Raw genomic sequence first — 15,127 nt, forward strand, 5'->3', positions numbered from 1 at the left:
TTTGTAGTCTGAAGTGATACAATCCAGGTCAGATCCTTACCATGGAACTTTGTTGAATGCACACATCAGCCCAGAGGCATAGTAGCAACAAAACAAGCAGTAGTAAAAGGCTGACTACCAGTTAACTGCCTTCCAGAGCCTCTCTGTCTACTTGTAAAAGCAAACTTCAGAAATCTGGTTTTAGTGAGTAGTGGCTCCAAAAGTTAGAAAAAAGGATGGTCTCTCATCACACTCTGAAACTGAAGGTCCTTTTTATTGGGAACAATGGTGGCATACACAATGAGTAGCCTTGGTACTTGTTCTCCGGACTAGTCTTTATATCAGCTTTTAATTCACTTTAAGTTCCTTTTCATATTAGCCTGTTCTTGGCAGCAACACTAATTGTCACTGACATATTTTTCCACTGTCATTTTGATATTGAAAAACAAATAAGACTGGTGTGCGGGCATTTCTTTAATTAAAAAGAGTTCTTCCCCAGTCTGCATCTGTATTGGAATTGTCTTTAAGATGTTTTTATTGTTTTATTCATTTGTTGTTTGTTACTCCGAGCAACTTTGGGAGGAAGGGTAGGATATAAGTTTAATAAATAAATTAGAATAGCAGTGGGGAACCTTCAGCCTGCAGGCGAATTAGGCCTGGCAGGCTTCATATGTGATGTCAGGTGTGGGGCAGGTAAAGATATGGCTGCAAAGGAATGATCAGGAGTCTTATGGGCATGCCCACCCAATTGTTCCTTAGCAAGGGAGGCTTGCTGTCAGTGGCAGACAGCTGATCAGTGAGCAGCATGTCCCACAGGGATTGACTACACTATAGAGATCCCTTATGGAGTGCCCAATTAGGAATGTTTTAGCACAGTCAATCCCTATTCAAAGTGGAGCTTGCTGTAATCCCCAATCAGTTGGGAATTCTGTAGTGTAGCCAAGTCCCTGCTCAAGGAGAGTTTACTGTAAGTGCTGATAAGCTGATTGATGCTTATAGCAAGCCCCCCTAGGATTGGCTGCACTACAGCGTTCCTGATAGGAAATTTTCTAAATCAGTTGATCTTTGCCCAAAGCATGGCTTGCTGTATTTGCCAAAAGGTGGTTAGTAATTACAGCAAGCCAAGCAGGGATGTTCCTTTGTAAAGGACGAAAGGAAAGAATCTGGATCCAACTTGTGTTAAGTTGTGTAACCGGACATCATGATCCCTCACCCACCAGTCAAAATGGCCTGTGAGGGAGGGTTAAGGAGCTCAGGATTTGGTTAGATCCTATCCTTCATTGCTCCAGAACTTCCGCATGGATCACCCATCCTTAGAAATACAATATCCTTAAATGCATTTCCGCATAGGTCTTTGCTAGGCAGAGAATGACAGTCAGGTACAAGAAAGAACGTCTATGTGCTTGTAGCTTAACATTGTATTTTGAACTTGCAATTCTTCATTTTAGGCACTGATGTTGTTTCCCTGGAGAACATTCCTAGCAAACACTGGCCCATTTCCTGTCATTATCAACAACCTAAATCCCATAAATTTTAATATGCAGGTATGCTACTCTTATTTTTATGCATATTAGATTCATGTTAAATTCAATATAGTTTCCTCCTGTGTACCCAGCAACATACATGTTACTATAGAAATCTAATAGCTTTATATTGCTTGTTAAACAAATCTGTCATATTGCTGTTGAACTTGAACAAACAAATACTTCCTTGACTTGTTAGTAAAATTGTCAAAAATTTATAACACTGTTAATTTTTCTATACTAGAATTAGCCTCTTGAATAAAATCTCATTACTTTCTGTTGAATGCTTAAGGACTCTCATGCAGGATAAGGCTAGCAATGGCTACTAGCCATGATAGCTATGTGTGGTCTCTGCTGCAGAGGCAGTATGTCTCTGAATACCACTTGTTGGGGAACATGAATGGAATGGTGAGAATGTTGTTGCACTCCTGCCCTATTTGTGAGCTTCCCATAGGTGTCTGCCAAGAAAACAGCTTTTGGGGTCTGAGAAAATGGTTTCTTACTAAGGATTTGTGGGTAAGATCTTGTTGCTGTTCTCATTAGAAAATAAATGATCTCATGCTGGAGAATGATCTCCCTGCATTATCTGGAGAGATTCGTGCTCCAAGGCCAAAGCTGGTGCCTACTAATTGGGTTGGTTGCCTGTGGGGATGTATATTATGTTATGGCAGAGGAAAAGTAATGGAAAGTTATCTCTTTTTGATTGGGTTGTAGGCTTCATCTAAGTTGCTATGCTTTTCCCTATAAAGTTAACCTCTTTCTTTGTTGGCCCCCCACAATCTTCCTGACACCTTGTACCACCTTGGGTAATGTGTTCCTGGTGGGGCTAATGCTCGGTTGGTATGTACTATGCTCGGTATGTTACTAGAGTTAGGATCAATTTACCCTTTTTGTTTTATCTTGTTTTAAAATTCCCAAAGATATTCTTGTAACTATATTTCTAACAGATGCTCGAGTTCTTTTTATGCTGCTATTTTTAATTAATTATTTTAAATAAAGTTACCTCATATTTACAAGTGTGAGTTCTTTCGTGCTAAGACTGAGTACTAAATCCAGCACCTTGGCAAATGTGGCTAATTGCTACTGAGTAACCTGTTAGCCTAGGATTCCAGGAAGTAGAGAGTCTGATTTTTAGCTCTTGCTTTCTTTAGAATCCCAGGGACATCTGAATTTCAAGGTTTGGCAGTCTCCTGGCTCAAGCTGGTGGACATAAGGAGTGGTTGCAGTGTTCTACATTGCAGGGTTGATTTTATACCCTGGTACATTGGCAACTGCTGTTTCCCTACAAGAGCTGGTTCTCAGGGATTTGGGACCTAGTAGGCATTCTGAGAACAGATAGGCCTTTGGTCTGATGCAGCAGTGCTCCTCTTATGTTCTCCTCATATCTCGTTATATTGCTTCACCTAGGAATAGGTTTCTGAAACAGATTATTGAGACAGATTGTTTTTGAACAATAGGGAAAAAATCTTTTGGTGGATATAGATAAATATATTACATACACAATTTCTATGGCTGTAAACACACTAGTCGCCAGATCAAAGCGTTTCCATTAGCCACACCTGGAGGGGGAATAGGTTGATCTGCTGATCAGTTGCGAATGGTCTTTGAAGCTGAATTTTAAAAAAATGCATTCAAGCTCCTTCCACCAGGTTTTCAGTTAAAAGGGGCGGGGTTTGACTAGCATTGTGTGCCCCTGTTTTCAGAAGAGAGAGGTGGAGATGCACTGGAACCAGCAGAACAGTGGGTGTGTTTCTATCCTCTGTTTGCCATAGCAGCCCAATGGACAGACAACAATTTATACCATAAAATGTGGTTCAATGTGTTGGAGATCACGTATGCTAAAATGTGTATCTCAGCTTGATTATATATCTCTGTTTGTGATGACTAATGGTCTTTAGCAAGTAAAATTTGACTGGCTGATCTTTCTAGTTATGTCTGTGTGGACTGAATGATGAGGATCGAAAAGTAGCTCATGGAGAGCTGGTCGAGATACAGCTTGTAATGGAGGATGTAGTCTGGAGTAATTATGAGGTTCTGAATGACCCCAGGGATCAGAGAACATCTTTCAGAAAGGTAAATTAGATACAGCTGAACACAAGTTGAACAGATTGGCATCTGGCACCATCTTCACATGACAGTTAATGTATTTTAATTCCAAGAGTTCAATGAAATCACTTGTTGTAGCTCTTGTTGGAATCTTCCATGTCAGAAGATGTAGATGAGGTCATGTATTAGAATTGTCTTCTGCCATGTAAAAATCTCTAAATGTAGAATACTGACATATCAGGTGTCAAGCAAAAGTTATTTACATAAGTGACACAGTAGACTGAGTGACTCAGTAAGAATGCTAATAAATATGGTGTGCAGTTTTGTATCTTTTGACTTGTTTTCTTTACCAATGTGTTGCATAGATTTTTGCATCTAAAACATCTTCTCTGCTATGTTTTCCTTGTCTGTGACATTGGCAGATGTGTAATTTGCAGCTCTGGTTAACACTGTAATGCAGTCCTGCCCTATACCACCCTTCACTGTACAAGTTCTCAGTCTAGTCCTCTATCACATAAGCGGAGAAGTCAGGTCTCCCTTCAATATGCTAAGTGCGGAATGGGTTCTGTCTAGCAAGGAAGGGAGAAATTGCTCTGAAAGATAGCCCATCTCTCAACTTCCAAAAGGTGTCAGGCATTTCTCCCTGAACACCTTGACTGTGTTATGAGTGGCTGATTAAGAGCTACCTGTCAATCAGAGCTCACCTCAGTCACAACGAGCCCTTAAATATTACTGTAGGCGACCACCCTTTGTCCCTCAAATTCCATCTGACTTTCAGTGCTGCTACATTATGTGTGAGGAGACCAAAAGCCTGTTTGGAAGCAGCTGCAGGAGGATAGATGAACTTGAATTAAACGTTGTTTTCTTTTACACATTCTTTGTGTAAAAACACTCTGTGATTATGCATTTTTCATAATAATTTTAGCAGAATTTGGCAAAGATAACTGAAGCAAGCAGAAAGACTTCAAAAGCACTGATGGAGCTGCCTGATTCAGTGGCCTCATGCACCTTGCAGAAATCTTACCTGATACTGTGGAAGCAACTGGAAATGTTAAAGGCAGAATGGGGAAGACTTAAATTGAAAGTTGATGATATCAACACAGTTCCTCTGTACAAGCAATTTTCTGAACTATATGGGTAAGTTTAATTTCAGTGTGAAAAAGTTATAGATCTGGAGTTTGCAGTAAAGATTAATCATCAACAGCATAGATGACAAAGTAAATAAAATATTACCCAGTCCTTTTTAGTTTTCCTGAGTTTTCGCTTTTCTTTGTTTATAAATTTGAAATCATTTCCAACAATTAAAATAAGATTACTAGCAAACGTGTGTGTGTGTTATGTGCCTTCAAGTTGATTACAACCCTATGAATCTGTGACCTCCAACAGCATCCGTTATAAACCACTCTGTTCAGATCTTGTAAGTTCAGATCTATGGCTTCCTTTATGGAGTCAATCAATCTCTTGTTTGGTCTTCCTCTTTTTCTACTCCCTTCTGTTTTTCCCAGCATTATTGTATTTTCTGGTGAATCATGTCTTCTCATTATATGTTCAAAGTATGACAACCTCAGTTTCATCATTTTAGCTTCTAGTGATGCTTCTGGTTTAATTTGTTCTAACACCCAATTATTTGTCTTTTTCACAGTCCATGGTATCTGCAAAACTCTTCTCCACAACCACATTTCAGATGAGTTGATTCCTCTCTTATCCACTTTTTTAACTGTCCAACTTTCACATCCATACACAGAGATCGGAAATACCATGGTCTGAATGATCCTGACTTAGGTGTTAAGTGATACATCTTTGCATTTGAGGATCTTTTCTAGTTCTGTCACATCTACCCTCCCCAGTCCTAGCCTTCTGATTTCTTGACTGTTAATAATAATAATAAGATTTTATTTCTAGGCCGCCTATCTGGCCGTGCCAGTGGCCACTCTAGGCGGCGTACAAAATCAAGTAAAATACAGCATATAAATACACATAGAAACCGAAAATCTAATATAAAATTAAACTAAAACCACCCACAGCTATAGCAGATAAAATTAGGCTACCCCAGGGGTCTTATAGGCCTGCCTGAATAGCCAGGTTTTCAAGGCTTGGAGAAAACTTGGCAGGGAGGGGGCATGGCGAAGATCATAAGGCAAAGAGTTCCAGAAGGTGGGGGCCACAATTGAAAATGCCCTTTCTCTGGTCCGCACCAGCCTAGCTGTTTTAACTGGTGGGACCGAGAGAAGGTCTTGACTGGCTGATCTCGTCAGGCGGCATATTTGTTGATGCTGGAGGCGCTCCTTTAGATAAACTGGGCCGAGACCGTATAGGGCTTTAAAGGTTAATACCAACACCTTGAATTGGGCCCGGTAGACAACTGGTAACCAGTGTAGATCTTCTAGTACCGGAGTAATGTGATCACAGCGACGGCTGTTCTTAATCAGATGCGCCGCCGCGTTCTGTACCAGCTGTAATTTCCGGACCGTTTTCAAGGGTAACCCAACGTAGAGCGCATTACAGTAGTCTAAGCGAGAGGAGACCAGGGCATGCACCACCCGTGGGAGAAGATGGACAGGAAGGTAGGGTCGCAGCCTCTGTATTAGATGTAATTGATACCAAGCTGCCCGGCTCACTGCCAAGACCTGAGCCTCCATGGACAGCTGGGAGTCAATGATGACCCCGAGGCTGCGGACCTGGTCCTTCAGGGGCAATTTTACCCCATTTAGCACCAGGTCTATGTCTCCTAACCTTCTCCTATCTCCCACGAGCAGCACCTCGGTCTTGTCAGGGTTTAGTTTCAACCTATTTCCTCCCATCCATTCACTTACTGACTTCAGGCACTTGGAAATGGTCTCCACAGCCAACTCTGGTGAGGACTTAAATGAGAGATAGAGCTGGGTGTCATCCGCATATTGGTGGCACCGCAGCCCAAATCTCCTGATGATGGCTCCCAGCGGCTTTACATAGATGTTGAATAGCATGGGGGAGAGGATAGAACCCTGTGGCACACCACAGTTGAGAGGCCAAGGGTCTGAAACCTCATCCCCCAATGCCACCCGTTGATGTCTGTCTGAGAGATAGGAATGGAACCACCGTAAAACAGTGCCCCCTATTCCCATTCCCTTCAGACGATCTAGAAGGATATTGTGGTCGACGGTATCAGAAGCCGCTGAGAGATCCAGGAGAACGAGGAATGCATGTTCTCCCTTATCCAACGCCCTCCTTAAATCATCTACCAGAGCGACCAAGGCTGTTTCAGTTCCATGTCCAGTCCTGAAGCCCGACTGGAATGGATCCAAATAATCTGCTTCATCCAAGTGTGTCTGTAACTGTTTGGCCACCACTTGCTCGATCACCTTGCCCAAGAATGGTAGATTAGACTGGGCGAAAGTTGTTCAGCTCTTGGGGATCCAAGGAGGACTTTTTCAGAATGGGCTTTATTACCGCCTCCTTGAGGGCTGATGGTACTGCACCTTCTTCTAAGGAAGCATTCACCACTGCCTTGATCCCTTCGCTCAGTTTCTCTTTACAACCCAAGATGAGCTGTGTGGGGCAAGGATCAAGCAAACAAGTGGTCGGCCTCACAGTAGAGAGCACCTTGTCCACTTCCTCAGAGGGAAGAGGCTGAAACTGATCCCACCCGACCTGAGTGCAACTGGCCGACTCTGGCATACTTCCTGTATCCACGGTATGCGGAATCGTGCTCTTCAGGCGCTCAATTTTAGCAGCAAAGTGTTTGGCAAATATGTCATAGGAGGCTTTAGAATGTTCCATGGGTTCCTGTACAACTGGACCGACCAGGCTACGGACCACTTGGAACAACCTCCTGGGACAACACTCTGCGGACGCAATAGAGGCAGCAAAGAAATCCCTCTTTGTTGCCTTTGTTGCCACTTGGTAGGCTGCTATTGCTGTTCTAACCAGTGTCCGATTGTCTTCGGAGCAAGATTTCCGCCACCGGCACTCTAGTCGTCTCACCTCCCGTCTCAGACCCCGCAACCGTGGTGTGTACCAGGGTGCTGTCTGAGTTCTATTCAGGGGGAGAGGACGTTTCGGAGCCACCCGGTCTATTGCCCCGGTGATCTCCCTATTCCACTCCCCCACCAGGGTTTCGACCGGGTGACCTTCAGACAACTCCAAATCTCCCAGCGCATTCAGGAATCCCTTAGGCTCCATTAGGCGTCTGGGGCGGACCATTCTAATAGGTCCCTGTCCCCTGCGGAGGGTGTGTGGCATTGAGAGATCTATATTTACCAGATAGTGATCTGACCATGACACGGGGTTAGCAGCAACAGCCCCCATTTTCAGAGCACTTCCTTCCCCTCCCGAGACAAATACAAGGTCAAGAGCATGACCGGCTACATGGGTGGGCTCCATATTACTAAGGTGCAGTTCCCAGGAAGTCATGGTTTCCATGAAATCCTGAGGAGCTCCTGTGAGAGCTGCCTCGGCGTGCAGGTTAAAATCCCCCAAAACCAGTAGGCTGGGAGAAAGGACCTGCACACCAGAGACAACCTCAAGCACCTCAGTCAGGGAGTCTGCTGTGCAGTGGGGTGGGCGGTACACAAGCAGAATCCCTAAACTGCCCTTTGAGCCCAACCTCTAGTACATGCAGTCAACAAACTTGGTCTCATGGACCAAGTCTGGCAAAAATCAAAGACTCCCGATAAATAACTGCCACTCCCCCTCCCCGCCTACCAACCCTCGGCTGCTGCGCGTACCGGAAACCAGCTGGACACATGGCTTCAAGCACTGGGTCTGAGGCCTCATCCAGCCAAGTTTCCGTGATGCACATCAGGTCTGCGTTCTCATCCACGATCATATCATGGATGAGTGTTGTTTTCTGTACCACAGACCTGGCATTACACAACAGCAGTCGTGTAATTTGTCTCCCTTTTGATTAATGACTGTGCCAAGGTATTGATAGTCCTTGACTAATTCAATGTCCTCATTGTCAACTTGAAAGTTACATAACTCTTCTGTTGTCATTACTTTAGTCTTCTTGGTGTTCAGCTACAGTCCTGCTTTTATACTTCCCCATTTAACTTTCATCAGCATTCATTTCAGATCATTACTGGTTTCTGCTAGTAATATGGAATTGTCTGCATATTTATTTATTTATTGATATTTCTCCCTCCAGTTTTCACACCTCCTTCATCTTGGTCCAAACCTGCTTTCCGTATGCTGTGTTCTGCATATAGACTAAACAAATAGGGTGATAAAATACACCCCTGTCTCATACCTTTCCCAGTCGGTTTCTCCATATTCTTTCCTTACAGTAGCCTCAAATCCTGTTTATCAAAAATAGGATGGGGGGAAAAATGAGAAAAATGACTTTTCTTTTCTGGGCTTTCTCCACCACAACCAGAAACCAACCACAGAGTGTTTAACTAAAATACATGACAACACAGGACCCCACTCTGTCCATGGTACATTATGATGACTATATAATGTAATTCATAAGGAAAATATTTTACAAACTTGCATTCCACTCATCTTCACAATAACTTTATGAGCTGAATGGATCTACAGATGATGTGAAATTTGAACCCATAAGAACATTAGAAGAGCCCTGCTAGATCAGGACAAAGGCCATCTTGCCTGGCATCTTGTTCTCACAGTGGCCAGACAGATGCTTATGGGAAGTCTGCAAGCATGACCTGAGTGTAACAGCATTCTACCCCCTTGTGATTTCCAACAATTGGTATTCAGAGGCATATTGCCTCCTGACAGCGGGGGTAGAACAATGCAAATTAAATGGCAAATATTAAACGAGAGAAGCTATGTGTAAATTTGTACAGTGTCTATACCTCTGCATTTTTCTAGTGCTGAAGTTCTGTATCCTGCTATGAGAACCCTAGCTAGACATATGGGTATAGAAGATGAAATGGAAGGATTTGGGACAACATTTCATTGTATATTCCCCCCTGAAGAAGCTTCGGAAGTTGAGATAAAAACATACCAGGTAAAATACTGTTAGTAGGCAAGCAGAATACAAAAAGAGATTAATTTTATCCTTATTAAAAGTATAGAAAAATATAATTTCTGTAGTATGTTAGAATCCTTCCCAGACACATGCTATCTATTTATCCATTCCATACAAAGGTCTCAAATAATAACATTATCATGATAATCATTTTTATTCCATCTTTTCCTTCAAGGATCTCATGGTTCTCTTCCTCCTCTCCATTTTATCCTCACAACAACCCTGTGAGGTAGGTTAGGCCAAAAGAGAGTGTGACTGAGAAAAGATTACCCAGCTGAGGGGAAGTTTGAATCTGGGTCTGCTCAGTCCTAGTCCAATATGGTTAGAGTCTAACACTACATCACATTGGCTCACAAATCAATACAATAAAGACATTCCTAATTAATCAATTGATAATCAAAGTACAATGTACTCCAAGGGCACATCCATCTTCCTCAAAAATTGTAGTTATGCGAGGGCCAGCTGAGTATCTGCACTGTGTTATACAAAGAGACATAGCAAAAAAGTCCTCTTGACATAGTACATTGCACTTTGATTATCCAGTCAGCAAGTGTGGATTTACTGATTTTAGACCTTTGTATGGAAATTCAAGTAGAATAAACCTTATTGAAGGTTCAGTGATTTGGTTGCTGAGCTCGGTTGTCTTGGTGTCCTCTTCCAGGTGCTGCCATTGTACATTCTGCAATGTACCACACAAAACAAAGCAATTATATGAGATCAGTTTTAACATTTTTTAAAAAGAAAGGATTATCTATGAAGGTGGCAGATATGTGGGAGTTCATGTCAATGGGACAAGAGAAAAAAAGCTATACTGAAAAGAAGTACAGGATTGTCCTTCCCTGTGTAAACAAAGGCTTTACTTCACATTTGGCAGCAGCTCCTGATCGTACACTCAATTTTATGAGTTGACTGTCCATATTTTAGCTGGTGGAAATAATCCTCAAAATGGCTATTTTATAATACACACCTCCCTCCTAAACCTACACATATAGGTAGGGTTTTACAGGCAGAAGAAGCCAACCTGAATAGTTTTCTGGAAGCAGACAGTTTGCATCTGCCTGTCAACCTCTATTTAGACTTTATCAGGCTGGCAGGGGCTCTGCCACTGAGTTATGACCCTTCTAGCATATGTTTGGTGACCTGCTTTGGGCTTGAGAACCTCCCTGCTTTTTCAGTCCCCACCAAGCAGCAGAAACGAGAAGTTTATTAAGTCCTTTATATATTTGTCAGGTCACAAGTTGTACGGGCCCCAGACAAATTTGTTTGGCAGAAAGAAGGGGTGGTTACCATAGGCAGGTCAATCCTCAGCTCTCAGTAGCAATCTGATAGCTATTGTTATAAAGCATTTGGAGCAATGACAAACATGTTGTTTGTATGAAAATGTACTTTGGTAAGCTATTACGATTTTTAAAAGCCCTTGAGCTATTACTCGATTAAAGAAATCTTAGGCAATTAAATTAGTTTTAATAGTTTAATCATATCTGCATAAATGTGTTACTAAAGTCATTGTTCTGAAGAAGCAAAAAGCACACTCTGTTATCTGGTGGTGTATGCAAATATTTTAGCACACACTATTGTAAATGTACCCTTTTCTGCTGTGTGAGAGTGAAAGGAGAATGCTTCTTCTAAGACGGAGCCTGCAGTCTCACAAGTAATTTCATTTTTAAAAAAAGTGTATATATGTGTTTGTGTGTGTTGCCTGTTTAACTGGGAAGCCATTTTAGTTTGTTAAAAAGATTTGTAATTGATTGATTGAACTCATTGATCAATTAAAGGTTGTAAAAAAAAATTACATGATTGTGGCCCTTTATACTTTTGAGTAGGTCTAAACTGCCCACTGTACTTTCTGAAGGAAAATGTCTTCTGAATGGTAAAATAAAGATACAGTTAAATGTAAGCAAGCTTTTTTCTGACTTTTGATCCTAGCTGCAAAAACTCTTGGAAAGTTTAGAAATACATATGATCCATGATGTACAAAAGAAAGTTAACAAAGAGATAACACTGGTTATATCTGAAAAAACAAGAGAAGAGAGAAATCTCTCTACAGGTAACAACTGAACACATTTGATACCTAGCTCTTATAATCTACTTTTAGTTCTGTTTTGAAAAGAGGAAGTGAAGGCAAGAGAGAGAGATGAGAAACCACACACAGTGCTTGTCTGTGTACACATCACAATGAACACCACTTTGTTTCTCCATGTATCATTTATTTTGGGTGGTGAGCCTGACCCAGATAAGACTTTCTTCAAAGCATTGCCACTGCTGTCAAACCAAGGTGCCATGGAGAAAGTTGCCACACTAAAACACTCTGAGGCTGGTCACTCTGAAAATACTTGACACAGCAAAAGTAAATAAGCCTCTGCAAATATTAAATGGCCCTGTTCCACATTTGTACTGTAGTAAGCCAGGGTAGCTAACATGGTGCCCTCCAGATGTATTGGGCTACAGCTCCCATCAACCCCAGTTGGCATGGCCAGTAATGAAGGATGATAGAAAGTGTAGTCTGACAACATCTGGAGTACACCATGTTTTCAATCCCTATGTTAAGCAAAGAAGAATGTACTATATATGAAGCAAAATAACAGTGGATGGATGAGCTAATTTAAAAGCCAAATTGGCATTTAAATTTTTAATAAAAAACACCTGTTTACAGGGGGAATAAGTTTACCTTTGAAAAATAATTTTTTAAAACAATACATTTTGAGTACAATTCTATGGGGCTGTTGAGCACGGATAATCAGTAAAATGGAAGTTGGATCATTTGAAATATAGTGCTACAGCTGAATGTGTACAGTGAATTGGACTGAAAGGAAAACTAATAAAGAAATATTAAGACTAGAGATGTATAAAGGCTGATGCAAAGTGTGTAGGAGAGGTGATCAGTAATGATAGTGTGTGTATTTAGATTTGGGGCAGGGGTGTTCATCCAAGATAATTAAAGGAAAATTGGAAGAAGGAAGAGCATGAGGAATACCAAGCAAATCAGGAAAAAAGCAAACAAGTAGATTTGGAAAGGCTTGCATAAAGCAGAAAATAATAGAGAGGTGTCAATCTCTGCACTGAAGCCTCATAATCAGGCACCTTCAGGCACCCACTGTCTGCGTCCAGTTATGACTCCCTGTGCTCCTTTGGAGTGGGAAGGGGGTGGGGATCTTAGCTGCACCTGGAGGTGTTTTAAAGACAACAACAGTTGAGCAAGACTTGTGTTCCATAAAGAAGCCCTGCATAGTTCTATTGGGTGATATATACAACATTAGTCATGCTCAGAGTAGTCTGCAACTTCCATGTTTTATTACTCTGAAGATTGCAGAAATCTGTTTTCCTGTTCTTTCAGAGCTCTGGAAGCATCATAGCATGCAAGAAATCTTCTCTGTCACAAGGCCAGAAATGGTTGAGTTATTTGTACAAAAGCTAATGGAAAATCACCGAGAAATTGATACAGAGGTACAGTACATAAATTGTTTTTCATCCCTAGTGATTCAGTTCTTGTAGGACAAAAGCATTGTTGATTTTAAGCTTTTCTTGGTGAAATCTGTAGAAAGCAATGGGCATTTTCTGCTAGAGCTAATTACAGTGGGGCATATTTGAATAAGTAATACTCGGAGTAGACCCACTGAAATCAGTGAACTTAAATTAGTCATGATTATGACTTCGTCAAATACCACCCAATGAGTCTGTTTAAAGATTCCTTTATTAAAACCTTTGTGAATCTTTTAAACTTGAATATATTCTTAGATTATCATACTGCAAATTATTTTTCTGGGGTCAGTGCATGCCATCTGTGCTGGGAAGCCTGTTTTTTTAATCCTGAGTGGGCATAACCTGTGGTTATTACACAGTGGTAAGGGGAAAGACACACTTCCATATTTATTTATTTAAATAATCCACCAGTTGGCCTAAGAACATAAATTCTAGAGCTGAGTCCTGGCAGAAATTAAACCTAGCTACTAGATCAAATAAATTGGACATCTAACCGAGGGGTAGTCAATATGATGTCTTCCAGATGTTGTTAGACTATGGGTAGAAACACGCTCACTGTTCTGCCAGTTCCAGTGTGTCACCACCTCTCTCTTCTAAAAATGGGGGCACACAATGCTGGTGAAACCCCACCCCTTTTCATTGTAAAACCTGGTGGGATCAGCTTAAGTGTGTTTTGTTTTTTTAATTCAGCTTCAAAGAGATTTCGCAGCTGATCAGCAGATCAACCCATTCTCTCTTCAGGTGTGGCTAATGGAAATGCTTTGCTCTGGAAACTAGTGTTTTATAGCCTACAACCCCCATCAGGCCCCGCCAGGATGGCCAATGGTCAGGGATGATGCAACATCTGGGAGCATTTCTTTGGCTACCACTTATCTAGTTTAGATAAACTAGGGTTTAAGCTTTCCTATGCCTGATAACCTGATCTTCAAGCTGAAATTCTGTTGATAGGACCTTGGACACTGGTACTCTGGCACCAGTGAACTGTGGAGAAAGCACGAAAAGCAAACAGGTTTATCTGTGTGCCCATCGAAAACTGGTGTGTTAATTTTCTGGGATCATTTTCTTTTTTCCAGATAGCCTTTACAAAAGAGCACTTACAAAAATGCCTCACTACTCTGGGTTGTGATGTCATGGCCAGAGAACGCAGCAACTTTGAGACCTACTCCATGTTTTATGAAAATATACTCCAGCAGCAACACCAGCTACTCTATCAAAAAGAGCAGGTATTCTCATACTGTTGATTGTGGTGGGAAACGGATTGTGTGCGGCTTGTTCCACCAAAGAACTACAAAGATAGATGACAGAGATTTCTAATGGAGAAATTAGTTTGAAAGGCACTTTTTAATTCTGTTTCAGGAAATGCACGCCTTAGAAGACAAGAGAGGAAATGCCGAGCTGGGTCTTAGTCAGGTTGGTGGCAGTAGCTTTCTTGTTTTATTCAGGTAGCCTCAGGAATGTCTCTCAGTACTTGACATCTTAACCCCTCAACTGTTATTAGTTTTTGAGAAACTGAGTTCTAATTCAATTATAAATAGTCTTTGTTGAATTTGCTCACCTTTTGCTAGATAGCAGAACTGAGTCATGAGATGATAATGGAGACGATAGCTCTGAGAGCTCGAATTGCTGATCTCCAAGGAGAAGATCACAGCCTCAAAGAGAAGATAAGAAAAGAAGTGCAAGAAGACTATGAAGCGTTGGTGCAAAACATGTTTATGATGTGTCTGCAACTAAAAGTAGGTACAAAAGTTCCTTGCTCTGGAATTGAAAATATTCACTGGGCTGTAAATACGGTAAATAAATAAAAGTTGCATGTGTGTGCAAAATACATGGGGTGACATACAATGCTGTCTATTGACTTGTGCGACATAAATCTGCTGGCATCACAGGGCTTCTGGTTTCTCATCTCTCCTCCTCCAGTCCCTCTGTGTTCCCAAAATCCAAAGCAGATTTTGGGGGGGCACATGGTGGGGGCTGGCTGCAGAGGGAAGGGGAGGAAAGAGAATCCCCTTTGAATGAGGCAACACCTGCTTGCACTTCACTTGGATCTCATCTAGGGAAATCTATTATGTCTCTCTATTCATAGGGCTCATCCACAGAGTGATTTTGTGTGTGTGTGGTGCTACTTGCA

General features: G+C 41.6%; 1 protein-coding gene across 5 annotated transcripts in view; it reads left to right on the plus strand.

The window, feature by feature from the left end:
* LOC133383234 (uncharacterized) overlaps positions 1–15,127 on the plus strand; it is a 119,556-nt gene that overhangs the window by 81,338 nt on the left and 23,091 nt on the right. For 3 of the 5 annotated variants that reach the window (XM_061623548.1, XM_061623549.1, XM_061623550.1), the window contains exons 32-40: positions 1,428–1,523; positions 3,432–3,575; positions 4,477–4,685; positions 9,360–9,498; positions 11,446–11,566; positions 12,854–12,963; positions 14,073–14,222; positions 14,356–14,409; positions 14,565–14,732. In XM_061623548.1, coding sequence (XP_061479532.1) covers positions 1,428–1,523; positions 3,432–3,575; positions 4,477–4,685; positions 9,360–9,498; positions 11,446–11,566; positions 12,854–12,963; positions 14,073–14,222; positions 14,356–14,409; positions 14,565–14,732 — 1,191 coding nt within the window. Of the gene's footprint in view, positions 1–1,427; positions 1,524–3,431; positions 3,576–4,473; positions 4,686–9,359; positions 9,499–11,445; positions 11,567–12,853; positions 12,964–14,072; positions 14,223–14,355; positions 14,410–14,564; positions 14,733–15,127 lie in introns of all 5 variants that reach the window. The other 2 variants (XM_061623545.1, XM_061623547.1) reach the window with 1 other exon arrangement.

This window comes from Rhineura floridana, chromosome 4 (assembly GCF_030035675.1).
Source record: "Rhineura floridana isolate rRhiFlo1 chromosome 4, rRhiFlo1.hap2, whole genome shotgun sequence".
NCBI lineage: Eukaryota > Metazoa > Chordata > Lepidosauria > Squamata > Rhineuridae > Rhineura > Rhineura floridana.